The sequence below is a fragment of the Rhincodon typus genome, chromosome 7, assembly GCF_021869965.1.
Source record: "Rhincodon typus isolate 14 chromosome 7, sRhiTyp1.1, whole genome shotgun sequence".
NCBI lineage: Eukaryota > Metazoa > Chordata > Chondrichthyes > Orectolobiformes > Rhincodontidae > Rhincodon > Rhincodon typus.
The window spans coordinates 98,869,897-98,884,263 of NC_063338.1; the positions used below are offsets into that span (position 1 = coordinate 98,869,897).

Consider the following 14,367-nt stretch of genomic DNA (forward strand, 5'->3'; position numbering starts at 1 on the left):
GCGTACCAGGCTACCTGTCTACAAAACATACAGCCACTGTTTCAAACACTGGTTTTAAAACAGATCTTTTTCATTTCAGACTGCAGTTATTTTAAAAATCACAAAATAAAAAACTACGGTCCTTACAGTGGGAACACCTGCAAGTCCCCCTCCAAGTCACTCACTATCATGATTTGGAAATATATCACCATTCCTTCAGTGTCTTTGGGTCAAAATCCCAGAACTCCCTCCCTAGTTGATTACCTGCACTAAAAGGACATCAGCAGTTCAAAGCAGCAACTCACCACCATCTTCTCAAGGACAACTAGGGACAGGCAATAAATATTGGCATATCCAGCGATGCCAAGATCCATGATTTAATTTTTAAAAAACTTTTCAATGAACCGTATTAGATCTTGCAACAAATCTGCACTTACCCCCAAGCCATTAGAATCAATCAGTATTTTTAAAAGGTTTATTAAAGCCATGGAACAGCCTACACCGATTTGCTTATCAGGATTACCTACAGCTTCTCAAAGGCTGTTTGACATTCTGCTGACCATACCACTTTTGTCTGTTTATGTAACAAATCAGTTAAAGATTCAGGTATTGTGTTGAAGTTTCAACAAAAATTTCTTGTAAAAACCCTCACTTTCCTAAAAATCTCATGATTTCCCGTTTAGTTTTAGGAATGGGGAATTCGTTCAGAGCCTTCCATTTTGCCGTTCTTGGCAATACTTGCTCGTGTCCTACGATATGTGCTAGGTAAGTTACCCTTGCTTTTGCAAATTCACATTTGGCCAAATTTATTACTAAGCTAGCTAACTGCAATTGCTTAAACAGGTCTTCTAGTTACCTTACATGCTTTTCCAAGTGTTACTGTATATTATGACATCATCTAAATAAACTACAGTTTTATACTTCAGTTTCAACATGACTCATAAGTTTTTGGAATGTGGGTGGGGCATTTTTAAACCAAATAGCATCTCAACATTGATATAATCTATTTGGTGTATTGAAGGCTGATATTTCTTTAGCTTATGGTATTAGTAGAACTTGCTAACCTTCAACAAATCAATCTCAGAAATAAATTAGGCACAGACAAGATTGTGGAGACAATCTTCTAACTGAGGAATTGAATAGGAATCTGTTTTTCTTGTTGCACTAACTTTTCTGTAGTCTATACAGAATCTAGTTGATCTTTCCAACTTACAACCAACAGCAGCTGCTTTGGGTAGGTTTAATCAAACAATTTTCCAACATGTATTGAATCTCTGTTTCCACCTGAGCTTATTTTCCTAGGTCCAACCAATAAGGATGTTATTTTGTTAGCACTCAGTCTCTTATGTACACATCATGTTGAATTAACATAGTACATCCATCTGTGTTGCTGTAGATTGTACTCCTGACTAATCTTATGAGATCTTCCCATGTCTCTTCCTCTAAATATGAGAACAGTGTCTAACTTTCCCTGTATTTCTATACAATATGAATCAATTTGTAAGAGGTTCACTTGAGAAGTGTCTCTTCTCCTTCTACCTCACTCTCATTATCTCCATTACTTTCCACTACCGTTACCACCTGACACATTTGCTCCTATCGACTTCCCTATGATGATACCTTTTAAACACGTAGCCAATTCTTCTTCCTATGATTAGGAATATTTATCAAATAAATCACTTTACTAACCTTTCTAACTGCCTTGCATGGACCACTGAATTTTCCTTTCAGAGGAACGCTACGAACAATTTTTCTCCTGCTGAAATGTTCTACTTGTAGCATGTTTGTTTTCCCATTCTTCTATACTTACTTGTGAAGTTTTTAAGTGCTCATGCACCAATTCCCATCCTCACAAGGACTCGAAACTGGTAAACAGGGGAGACGCCTTGCGAAAGCCAATACAGTTTCAAAACATGTAGTGGTAGTCAGGGGCACAGACAGGCATTTTTGTGGCCGCAATCGAGTCTCTAGGATGGTGTGTTATCTCCCTGGTGCCAGGGTCAAGGATGTCTGCGTGGTTGCATGAAATTCTTAAGTGGGAGGATGAGGAGCCAGAGGTTGTTGTACACATTGAGACCAACGACATAGGTAGGAAAAGGGATGAGGTCCTGAAGAGTGATTATAGGGAGTTAGGGAGAAGGTTAAAATGCAGGACTGAAGGGTAGTAATTTCTGGACTACTTCCGGTCTCACTTGTTCGCAAGAGTAGGAATAGGAGGATTTGGCAAATGAATGCATGGCTTGAGAACTGCTTCAGGGAGCAGGGATTCAGATTCTTGTATCATTGGGATCTCTTCTGGAGTAGAAGTGATCTGTACTAGAGGGTCTGGTTGCACCTGAACTGGAGGGGGACCAACATCCATGCGGGGAGATTTTCTAGAGCCACTCAGGAGGGTTTAAACTAGTCTGGCAGGGGACTGGTATCCAAAGCAGTAGGGAAATGAAAGAGAAGATCAAGGCCAGTACAGAGGTTAATGAGAGCAAATTAAATAGTAACGGCAATATTGGTAATCCTATAGTAAACCTGACAGGCAAGAGCATGGCAGGAAGCAAAGGAAATCTGGGTTAAACTGCATTTATTTCAATGCAAGAGGCCTGAAAGATAAGGCAAATGAACTTGAGGCATGAATGGCTAAATGGAACTGGGATATTATAGTTATTACAGAAACATGGCTGAGGGAGGGACAGGACTGGCAGCTCAATGTTCCAGGGTACAGATACTATGGGAAGGTTAGAAGGGGAGGCAAGAGAGAAGGGGAGTTGTGATTTTGGTTAGGGAGAACATCATGGCAGTACTGAGAGAGGACATTTTTGAGGGTTTGTCCGCTGAGTCTATATGGGTAAAAGTGGGAGATCAATTTCATAGCATTGTACTATAGGTCCCATAATAGTCAGCAGGAGATTGAGGAGCAAGTACGTAAGGAGATTGCAGATAGCTGCAAGAATAATAGGATTGTAATAGTGGGGAACTGCCATAGAGTTAAGGGCTTGCATAGAGAGAGAAAGTGTGTTCAGGAAAAATTTCTCATGCAGTATGTAGATGGCCCTACTAGAGAAGAAGTAAAACTTGACCTCCTCTTGGGAAATAAGGCAGGGCAAGTGATGGAACTGTTACTGGGGATACACTTAGGGACCAGTGACCATAATTCCATTAGTTTTAAATAGCTATGGAAAAGGATAGGTCTGGTCCACAAAATAAAGTACTAAATTGGGGCAAGGCCAATTTTGATGGTCTTAGGCAAACTTTCAAAAGTTGATTGAGGGAGGCTGTTTGCAGGCAAAGGGTTGTTTGTTAAGCAGGAGGCTTTCAAAAGTGAGTTAATGCAGGCTCAGGGCCAGCATGTTTCTGTTAGAATGAAGGGTAAGGCTGGGAGGAGTAGGGAACCCTGGATGACTACAGTTATTGAGGCTCTGGTCAAGAAAAATGAGGCATATGACATGTATAGGCAGCTGGGATCAAGTGAATTCCTTGAGGAGTATAGAGGGTGTCGGAGGATACAGAGAGAAATCAGGAGGGCTGAATGGGACACAAGATTGCTTTGGGAGATAGAGTAAAGGAGAATCCAAAGAAGATTTAAAGGCAAAAGAGTAACTAGGGAGAGAATAGGGTCTCTTAAAAGTCAACAAGATCTTCTATGTGCGGAGCCACAAGAGATGGACAAGATCCTAAATGAATATTTCTCATCACTATTTACCATTGAGAAAAGCATTAATGCTAATGTACTTGGGAAATAAATATTGAGAGTCCACACTACAGAAGGGGAGGTGCTGGAAGTCTTAAAATGCATTAAAGTTGATAAATCCTCAGGACCTGAAGAAGTGTATCCCAGGACTTGAGAGGCATGGGAGGCTGGGGAGGAAATTATGGGGCCCCTAGTGGAGATATCTATATCATTGACAGCCACAGGTAAAGTGCCCGAAAATTAGTTGGCAGCTAATGTTGTGCCATTATTGAAGAAACGCTGCAGAAAAATGCCTGTGAACCACAGACCAGTCAGTGAGCCTAACATCTGTGATGAGTAAGTTGTTAAAGGGGATTCTGAGAGACAGTATCTACAGGAATTTGGAGAGGCAAGGACTCATTTGGGATAGTCAGCATGGCTTTGTGCATGAGAAATCATGTCTGATGAATTCGATTGAGATCTTTTGAAGGGATAACCAAGAAAGCAGATCTGTGTTGCCTACATAAGGGTAGGTGATGGCCTAGTTGTATTATCGCTAGACTATTAATCCAGAAACCCAGTTGATATTCTGGGGACCTGGGTTCAAATCCCACCATGGTAGATGGTGGAATTGGAATTCAAAAAAAAAGTCTGGAATTAAGAATCTACTGATCACCATTAATTCATTGCCGATTGTTGGAAAAACCCATCTGGTTCGCTAATGTCCTTCAGGGGAGGAAATCTGCCACCCTCACCTGGTCTAGCTGACATGTGACTCCAGACCCACAGCAATGTGGTTGACTCTCAACTGCCATCTGAAATGACCTAGCAAGCCACTCAGATATACCAATCACTGCATGGACTTTAGCAAGGCCTTTGACATCAAAGGTTGTTGAATAAGGTTAAATCTCATGGGATTCAGGGACAGCTGGCCAATTTGATACAAAATTAGCTTGAAGGTAGACGATAGAGGGTGATGGCAGTGGCATATTTTTCAAACTGGAGGCCTGTAACCAACAGTGTGCCACAGGGCTTGGTACTGGGTCTACTGTTATTCATCATTTATATAAATGATTTGGATGAGAATTTAGAAGATTGTTAGTAAGTTTGTGGATGATACCAAGATTGGTGGTATAGTGGACAGTGAAGAAGGTTGTCTAGGAATACAGCGAGATCATAATCAACTGGGCCAATGGGCTGAGGAATGGCAGATGGAGTTTAATTTAGATAAATGCAAGCTGTTGCATTTTCATAGGCCAGAACAGGGCTGGAGCTACACAGTCAAAGGTAGGACCCTTGGGAGTGCTATAGAACAAAGAAATCCAGGGGTACAGATTAATATCTCCTTGAAAGTGGAATCACAGATAGACAGGGTGGTGAAGAAGGCATTCAGCATGCTTGATTTCATCGTTCAGAGCACTGAGTATAGGAGTTGGAGATGTACAAGACATTGGTGAGGCCACAGTTAGAGTAATTCATGCTGTTCATTTCACCCTGCTATAGAAAGGACATTAATAAACTAGAAAGAGTGCAGAAAATATTTGCTAGGATGCTACCTGGACTGGAAGGTTTGAGTTACAAGGAGAGGCTGAACTTTTTTCCCTGGAGCACAGGAGACTGAGGGTGACCTTATAGAGATCTATAGAATCTTGAGAGGCATAGATAAGGTAGGTAGCGAACAGCATTTCGCCTGGTAGAGGAGTCTAAAACTAGAGGGCAAAGGTCTAAGGTGATGGTGGAAGAGATACGAAAGGGTCCCGGGGGCAGTTTTTTTTCAGAGGATGGTGAGTGTCTGGAATGGGTTGCCAGAGGTAGTGGTGGAGTCAAGTACAATTTTGTCATTTAAGAAACATTTGGACAGGTACATGGATGGGATAGGTATGGAGGGATATGGACCAAATGCTGGCAAATGGGACTAAATTAATTGTGAAAACTTAGCAGTACGGACTTTGGGCTAAAGGGCCTGTTTCTATGCTGTAAACCTCTATGTCTATGACTCTGTGACTGGCAGGACGAAGAGGAAAGAAACAGTCAGGAATCCTGCTTCAGGTATGGCAGACAATGGCAAAACTATAAGTGTATTGATTAAACCATTAGAGAGAAATAATAAACAGGTGAATAAAGCATCAGTGAAGAATGACAAGTTAGAGTATATGCCCAAATAAGAATTCTAAATACCAATGCACAGAGTATAAGGAATAAATTAAATAAGCTGTGGGCATTACTGAGACATGGCTGCAGGATTTCCATAGAATCTCCACAGTGTGGAAACAGGCCCTTTTGCCCAACAAGTCCACATTGCCTCTCCAAAGAGCATCCTGCTCAGACTCACCACACCCCCCTCCACCGTCTCTGTTCCTGTAACCCTGCATTTCGCATGACTAATCTACATTCCTGGACACTATGGGACAATTTAGCATTGCCAGTCCACCTAACCTGCACATCTTTGGACTGTGGGGAAGGAAACCGGAGCATCCAGAGGAAACCCATGCAGACACAGAGAATGTGCAAACTCCACACAGACAGTCGCCCCAGGGATGGGCTTGAACCTGTGTCCCTGGTGCGGTGAGGCAGCAGTGCTAATCACTGAGCCACCATGCCACCCTAAGGATGGTTGGGACTGGGAATTAAATATACCAGTTTATAAAGGTTTATCAGACGGAAAATGGTAGAGGGGGTGAAGTAGCCTTACTGGTTAGAAACAAAATCACTTTAGTGATGAGGGAGGATATAATGAGTGAAAAACCACCCAGTGGAGATGGTATGAGTGGAACTGAGGACCAGTAAAGGGTCAAAAACTGTAATAGGTGTTTTGTGTAGACGCCTTTGTAACAGCTCTGAAGTGCTAGATTGTATAAATGCAGAAATTAGTCAAGTGTGTAGTAAAAGCTGAGTAGTGTTAATGGAGGATTTTAATTTTAATATTGATTGGGAGATGCTGAGAATCACCTGTCAGAAAGGTAGTGAATTCTGGAGCCTGGGATAGCTTCCTACAAGAATATGTCCTGGATGAACAAGCAGTCAAACAATATTGGATTTAGTAATCAGTAATGAACTGGATTTAATGAGCAACCTAATTGTGTGAACATTTATCAAATAGTGATTATAACATGATCGACTTCAATGTAGCATTTGAAAGTGAAAAGCACAAATCAGCTACTGGAATTTATATTGAGGTAAGGCTGACTTTAATGAGATGTGACAGAGACTGTCCACAGTAAACTGGGAAAATCTGCAAATGGGTAAAACAAAGAACAAAGAACTAAGAAAATTACAGCACAGGAACTGCATTTGGCCCTCCAAGCCTGCTCCGATCCAGATCCTCTATCTAAACCTGTCGCCTATTTTCCAAGGATCTGTATCCGTCTGCTCCCTGCCATTCATGTATCTGTCTAGATACATCTTATATGACGCTATTGTGCCCGCCTCTACCCCCTCCGCTGGCAAGGTGTTCCAGGCACCCATCACCCTCTGCGTAAAGAACTTTCCATGCATATCGCCCTTAAACTTCTCCCCTCTCACCTTGAAATCGTGAGCCCTAGTAATTGAGTCCCCCACTCTGGGAAAAAGCTTCTTGCTATCCACCCTGTCTATACTTCTCATGATTTTGTAGACCTCAATCAGGTCCCCCCTCAACTTCCGTCTTTCTAATGTAAATAATCCTAATCTACTCAACCTCTCTTCATAGCTAGCACCCTCCATACCAGGCAACATCCTGGTGAACCTCCTCTGCACCCTCTCCAAAGCATCCACATCCTTTTGGTAATGTGGTGACCAGAACTGTACGCAGTATTCCAAATGTGGTTGAACCAAAGTCCTATACAACTGTAATATGACCTGCCAACTCTTGTACTCAATACCCCGTCCAAAGAAAACATCCAAAGAACAGTGGAAGATGTTTAAAGAAACATTGATTGCAATACAGAATCAGTTTATACCCTGAGAGGGGAAAGATCCACTTCATAGGACAAGCAGCCATGGACAGCTAAAGAGAAAAGGGGCGGCATAAAACTAAAAGAAAGGGTTTACAAAAATGCGCAAAACAGCACAGGCCCTACTGTATGGGGAAGATACAACAATAGCAAAATATGGGGATATTGGCAACAACTATTGGTAAATTACAGGCATGTTGATGAATTACTTTGCTTCAGTATTTACAGTAGAAAAGGAGGACAGCTTGCCGGAAGTACCAAGGAAATTAATAGTGAATCAGGAACTGAGACTAAATAAAATTAATGTAAGTAAAATATCGATAATGAGGAAATTAATTGAACTAAAGTGTGACAAATTCCAGGGCCAGACCATTTCCACCCAAGGGTGTTGAAGTAGGTGAGCACATTGTAGATGGCCTAACTGTAGCCTTTTAGTGATAGTAGGAACTGCCAATGCTGGAGTCTAAGATAACAATGTGTGGAACTGGATGAACACAGCAGGCCAGACAGCATCAAAGGAGCAGGAAAGCTGATGTTTCGGGTCTGGGCCCTTCTTCATTTTCTGGAAAAGGGTCCATCCAGCTCCACACCTTATTATAACCTTTCAATGTTCCCTAGGTTGAGGAGTCGTCCCTCTGGATTGGAAAATTGCACGTATCATTCCACTTTAAAAGAAGGGTGAAAGAGGAAAACCAGAGAATTTCAGATCAGTTAGTCTAATGTCTGTGGTGGGGAAATTGTTGGACTCTATAATCAAGGACAGGGTAACTGAACACCTCAAGAATTCAGTTAATCAGGGAGAGCCAGCATGGATTAATGACAGGTAGGCCATGCCTGACAAACCTCATTGAACTTTGTGAAGACATGTGAAAGGTAGTGGACAAGGGAGTGTCTATGGATGTTGTTTATGTGAACTTCCAGAAGCCATTGTATAAAGTACCACAGAAGACAGCCTGGTAACTAAGGGAGAAGCCCACAGAATTTAGGGCAAATTACTGACATCGAGGCAGATGCCCCTGTGAATGGCAGGGGATTCAGAGGAGGTTTACAAGAATAATCCTAGGGATGAGAAGTAGTTGAGGACTCAGCGTCTGTACTTGGAGTTTAGAAGGATGAGGGATGATGGCCTAATTCTGCTCCTATATCTTACAATCTTATGGCCAAAATGTGGAGATCATGGGTAGGTACTCAAATCGCAGGATGTGACTAGCGGTGTTCTGCGAGGATCAGTTTTGGAGTTTATTTATTTACATTACTTATTAATGACTTGGATAATGACACAGAAAATCCTATATCCAAAATTTGCTGATGACATAAAGTTAGTGGCATTGCAAACAGTGCAGACGATAGCGTAAAATTCCAAAGGGATGTTGATAGACTAAGCAAATGGGCAAAACTGTGGCAGATGGAGCTCAATGTGAGCAAGTGTGAGGTTGTCTTTTTTGACATAGAACATAGAACAGTACATCACAGTACAGGCTCTTCAGCCCACAATGTATTATCCTACTCTAAGATCAAACTAACCTGCATACCCTCTATTTTACTATCATCCATATGCCTATCCAAGAGTCGCTTAAATGTCCCTAATGTATCTGACTCTATTACCACCACTGGCAGTGCATTTCTTGCACCCACCACTCTGTGTAATGAACCTATCTCTGATATCTCCCTTAAACTTCCTCCAATCACCTTAAAATTATGCCCCCTGATGATAGTCATTTCCACCCTGGGAAAAAGTCTCTGGCTATCCACTCTATCTATGCCTCTCATCAACTTGTACAACTCTATCAAGTCACATCTGATCCTTCTTCACTCCAATGAGAAAAGCCCTAGCTCCCTCAAACTTTCCTCATAAGACCTGCCCTCCATGCCAGGCAGCATCCTGGTAAATCTTCTGCACCCTCTCTAAAGCTTCCATATCCTTCCTATAATGAGTCGAAAAGAACTGAACACAATATTCCAAGTGTGATCTAACCAGGGTTAGATAGGGCTGCAGTATAATCTTGCAGCTGTTAAACTCAATTCCCTCACCAATCAAAGCCAACACACCATACACCTTCTTAACAACCCTGTCAAGTTGGTGGCAACTTTGAGGGATCTATGGACGTGGACCCCAAGATCCCTCTGTTCCTCCACACTGCTAAGAATCCTGTCATTAACCCTGTATTCTGCATTCAAATTCAACCTTCCAAAATGAATCACTTCACTTTTCCGGGTTGAATTCCATCTGCCACTTCTTTGCCCAGCTCTGCATCCTGTCAATATCCCGTTGCAACCTACAACAACCCTCCACACTATCTATAACTCCACCAACCTTCGTGTCATCGGCAAATTTACTAACCCACCCTTCCACTTCCTCATCCAAGTCATTCATAAAGGTCACAAAGAGCAGAGGTCCCAGAACAGATCCCTGCGGAACACCACGAGTCACCGAGCTCCAGGCTGAATACTTTCCATCTACTACTACCCTCTGTCCTCTATTGGACAGCCAATTCTGTATCCAGATATCCAAATTTCCCTGAATCCCATGTCTCCTTACTTTCTGAATAAGCCTACCATGGTGATCCTTATCAAATGCCTTGGTAAAATTCATATACACCACATCTACTGCTGTACCTTCAATGTGTTTTGTCACATCCTCAAAGAATTCAATAAGGCTTGACCTGCCCCTCATAAAGCCATGCTGACTATTTCTAATCAATCTGTGCTTTTCCAAATAATCATAAATACTGCCTTTCAGAATCCTCTCCAATAATTTGCCCACCATAGAAGTAAGACTGACTGGTGTGTAATTTCCAGGATTATCCCTATTCCCTTTCTTGAACAAAGAAATAACATCTGCCACCCTCAAATCATCTGGTACTGTTCCAGTGGACAGTGAGGATGCAAAGATCATCACCAAAGGCACACCAATCTCTTCCTTCGCGTCCTGTAGTAACCTTGGGTATATCCTGTCTGGCCCAGGGGACTTATCTATCCTCTTGTTTTTCAAAATTTCTAGCACATCCTCCTTCCTAACATCAACCTGTTCAAGCATATCAGCCTGTTTCACGCTGTCCTCACAAACGACAAGGTCCCTCTCACTAGTAAATGCTGAAGCAAAGTTTTCATTAAAGACCTCCTCTACCTCCTCTGACTCCGCAAACAAGTTTCCTCCACTATCCCTGATCGGCCCTACCCTCACTCTAGCCATCCTCTTGTTCCTCACATAAGTATAAGTATAAGCCTTGGGGTTTTCCTTAATCCGACCCGCTAAGGCTTTTTCATGCCCTCTTCTAGCTCTCCTAAGTCCATTCTTCAGTTCCTTCCTGGCTACCTTGTAACCCTTTACAGCCCTGTCCAATCCTTGCTTCCTTAACTTTAAGTAAGCTTCCTTCTTCCTCTTGAATAGATGTTCCACATGTCTTGTCATCCGAGGTTCCTTCACCCTACTACCCCTTCCTTGCCTCAGTGGGACAAACGTATCCAGTACTCGTAGCAAGTGCTCCCTAAATAACCTCCATATTTCTGTCCTGCATTTCACTGAGAACATCTGTTCCCAATTTATGCTCCGCAGTTCCTGCCTAATAGCATTGTAATTCCCCCTCCCCAATTAAATACTTTCCCATACAGTCTGCTTCTATCCCTCTCCATGACTATAGTAAAGGTCAGGGAGTTGTGATCACTATCACTGAAATGCTCTCCCACCGAAAGATCTGACATCTAGCGTGGTTCATTGCCAAGCATCAAATCCAATATGACCTCCCCTCTTTTCGGCCAATCTACATACTGAGTCAGAAATCCTTCCTGGATACGCCTGACAAAATATGCTCCATCCAAACTATTTGCAGTTGAGGTTCTAATTGATATTAGGGAAGTTGAAGTTACCCATGAGAACAACCCTATTACTTCTGCACCTTTCCAAAATCTGCCTCCCAATCAGTTCCTCAGTGTCTGTTGCTGTTGGGGGATCTATAGAAAACTCCCAATAACGTGACTTCTCCTTTCCTGTTTCTGATTTCCACCCATACTGACTCAGTAGACAAACCCTCCTTGATGACCTCCTTTTCTGCAGCTGTGATACCATCCCTGATTACCAATGCCATTCCCCCAACTCTTTTACCTTCCTCTCTATTTCTTTTGAAACATCTCAACACCGGAACATCCAACAACCATTCCTGCCCCTGTGATATCCAAGTCATCGTAATGGCCACAACATTGTAATACTGATCCATGCTCTAAGTTCATCACCCTTATTCCTGACACATTTTGCATTAAAATAGACACACCAACCCATCACACTGACTGTGACTTTGCCCTATCAACTGTCTGTCCTTCCTCACAGACTCTCTGCATGCTGTATCTGCCTGTACACCAGCTACCCCATTCTCTGATTTGTAGCTCCAGTTCCCATCCTCGTGCCAAACTAGTTTAAACCCTCCTGAAGAGCACTAGCAAACGTCCCGCCCAGGGTATTGTTGCCTCTCCAGTTCAGGTGCAACCTGTCCTTTTTGTACAGGTCCCACCTTCCCCAGAAGGTATCTCAATGATCCACATGCACATCTCTGAAGCCCTCCCTCCTACACCAGCTCTGTAGCCATATGTTCAGCTGCACTTGCTCTCTATTCCTACTTTGATTACTACTCTGCTCATCCTGCCTTTTAGCTTCCAACTTAACTATCTATATTCACTTTTCAGGTCCTCATTCCTTTTCCTAGTTATGTCATTGGCACCGATGTGTACCACGAATTCTGGCTGCTCACCCTCCCTCTTAAGAATCCTGTAGCCTCAATCAGAGACATCCCTGACCCTGGCACCCTGGAGGCCACATATCATCCAGGGGTCTCGTTCGCAACCACAGAATCTCCTGTCTGTTCCCCTAACCGTTGAATCTCTTATCACTCTCACTTTCCTATTCTCCCTCCATCCCTTCTGAGCCACAGGGCCAGTCTCAGTGCCAGAGACTTGGCCTCTATGGCTTTCCCCTGGGAAGTTGTCCCTCCCCAGCAGTATATTTATTATTGAGGGGAACAGCCACAGGGGATCCCTGCACTGTCTGCCTATTCCCTTCCCTCTCCTGACTGTCACCCAGCTACCTTTATCCTGTAACTTGAGTGTGATTACCTCCCTATAACTCCTCTCTATCACCCCCTCAGCCTCCCGAATGATCCGGAGTTGCTCCAGCTCCAGTTCCCTAACGCAGTTTGTAGGAAGCTGGAATTGGGTGCACTTCTCGCAGGTGAAGTCAGAAGGGACACTATTAGTGACCTTACCTCCCACATCCTACAAGAGGAGCATGCAACTGCCCTAGCTTCCATCCCTTCTGCTCTAGACTGCCAAGAGATAAAGAGAAAGAAAGAAAAAAAAGCTCACCCTACCGACCCTCCACAGAATCTTTTTTTAGGTTAGAGGAAGAGAATGGGTGGGAGACACTACACATCTAGTGTTTCTGGCTTAGCCACTGCCCAAATATTTGTTCACTTACCCTACAGACCCCGCGTCCGCGTTTGCTCCTGCTCAGCCTTCGCTCCGCCTATTCACGAAGCAAGTCTTTTTTTATACCGAAACCTTACCTTCTCGGCTTCTCCCAGTTCGCGCTCTCACAACTCCCGCCGCTGAATCAGACGCCGCTGAATTGGACAGGCAAAAGATAGATCAGAACATCTTTTAGATGGTATGAAGTTAAATGCAGTGGATGTCCCAAGAGACTTTGCAGTTCAGGTGCATAGATCTTTAAAATGCCATAAATAGGTGCAGCAAATAATCAAGGAAGCTAATGGAATGCTGGAGTTTATATCTAGAGGACTTGAGTATAAGGATGCAGAAGTAATGCTGCAGCTATACAAAACCATAGTTAAACCCCACTTGGAATACTGTGAGCAGGTCTGGGCATCATATCTTAGGAAGGATATATTGGCCTTGGAGGGAGTACAGCACAAGTTTATAAGATGAGACCTGTGAAATAACTCCACAAAGGTCAGTATCACATCATCAGGTCACTCTTTATTTACACATGGAGAGTGCCTGACACTGATTCAGCTCCCTCAGAGCCAGCTCTCAGTGTGAACAGAACCTCTGACACTCATGTTTATATCTGTCAGCGAGGGCTCCCTGATTGGATCAGATTAACAGCGCCCAATCAGGGAACTCATATTCTATGAGGTCCACCTGGCTGACCTGGTTACTACATCCACCCACTCTGAGTCTGAGGGCATGGCCCTGTTCATTTTTTTCAGCTCCCCTGGGGCATTTTAACACTGAGTCAGGTTCCTCCAACTTTACCTGCGATATGGACGGCATGTAACAGTCTCAGAAAACATTCATTTTTCTCTTCAGGTGGCAATGGTGTCAAGGCAGTGACATCGACCGTGTCCATCTCAGATTCTGAACTATCTTCAACACTTGATGGAGAGGGAGAATCCATGGGTTTTGGAACAGTCAGAAATGCAATTGAGGAACTGGGCACAATTTGTTCCCACACCGTTTGAGAGTTTGCAGCTTTCATATGGTCCACATACTTGTTCAGGACCATCGCAGCTATCCAAACTTTATACATCACTGGACCCGACCTTGTGTTGACTGTGCCTGTTAGCCATTCCTATGGTTCCTTCACCAAACTTTGCTCCCGGAATTAAATTGTATCTCTCACTTAGTGGAGTCTTGTGTCTGGCATTGGCGTTCCTGATACAGTTTCACTCCCCCCTCCCCCCAAACCCAGGAAGATCAGATTTAACCTAGGGCAGAGTCTTAACCCCATTAGCAATTTTGATGGAGCTATCCCTGTAGTTGCATGAGGCGTGGTCCTATAATCAAATA

General features: G+C 43.2%; 1 protein-coding gene across 1 annotated transcript in view; it reads left to right on the plus strand.

Annotated features, from left to right (window-relative positions):
- The window catches only part of LOC109915179 (E3 ubiquitin-protein ligase MARCHF4-like), a 93,499-nt gene extending 79,548 nt beyond the window's left edge, over nucleotides 1–13,951 (plus strand). Inside the window, exons 5-6 of the mRNA XM_048599382.1 lie at nucleotides 663–744; nucleotides 13,888–13,951. Coding sequence (XP_048455339.1) covers nucleotides 663–744; nucleotides 13,888–13,939 — 134 coding nt within the window. The 3' untranslated portion in view covers nucleotides 13,940–13,951. The remainder of the gene's footprint in view (nucleotides 1–662; nucleotides 745–13,887) is intronic.
- The last annotated feature ends 416 nt before the right edge of the window (nucleotides 13,952–14,367 follow it).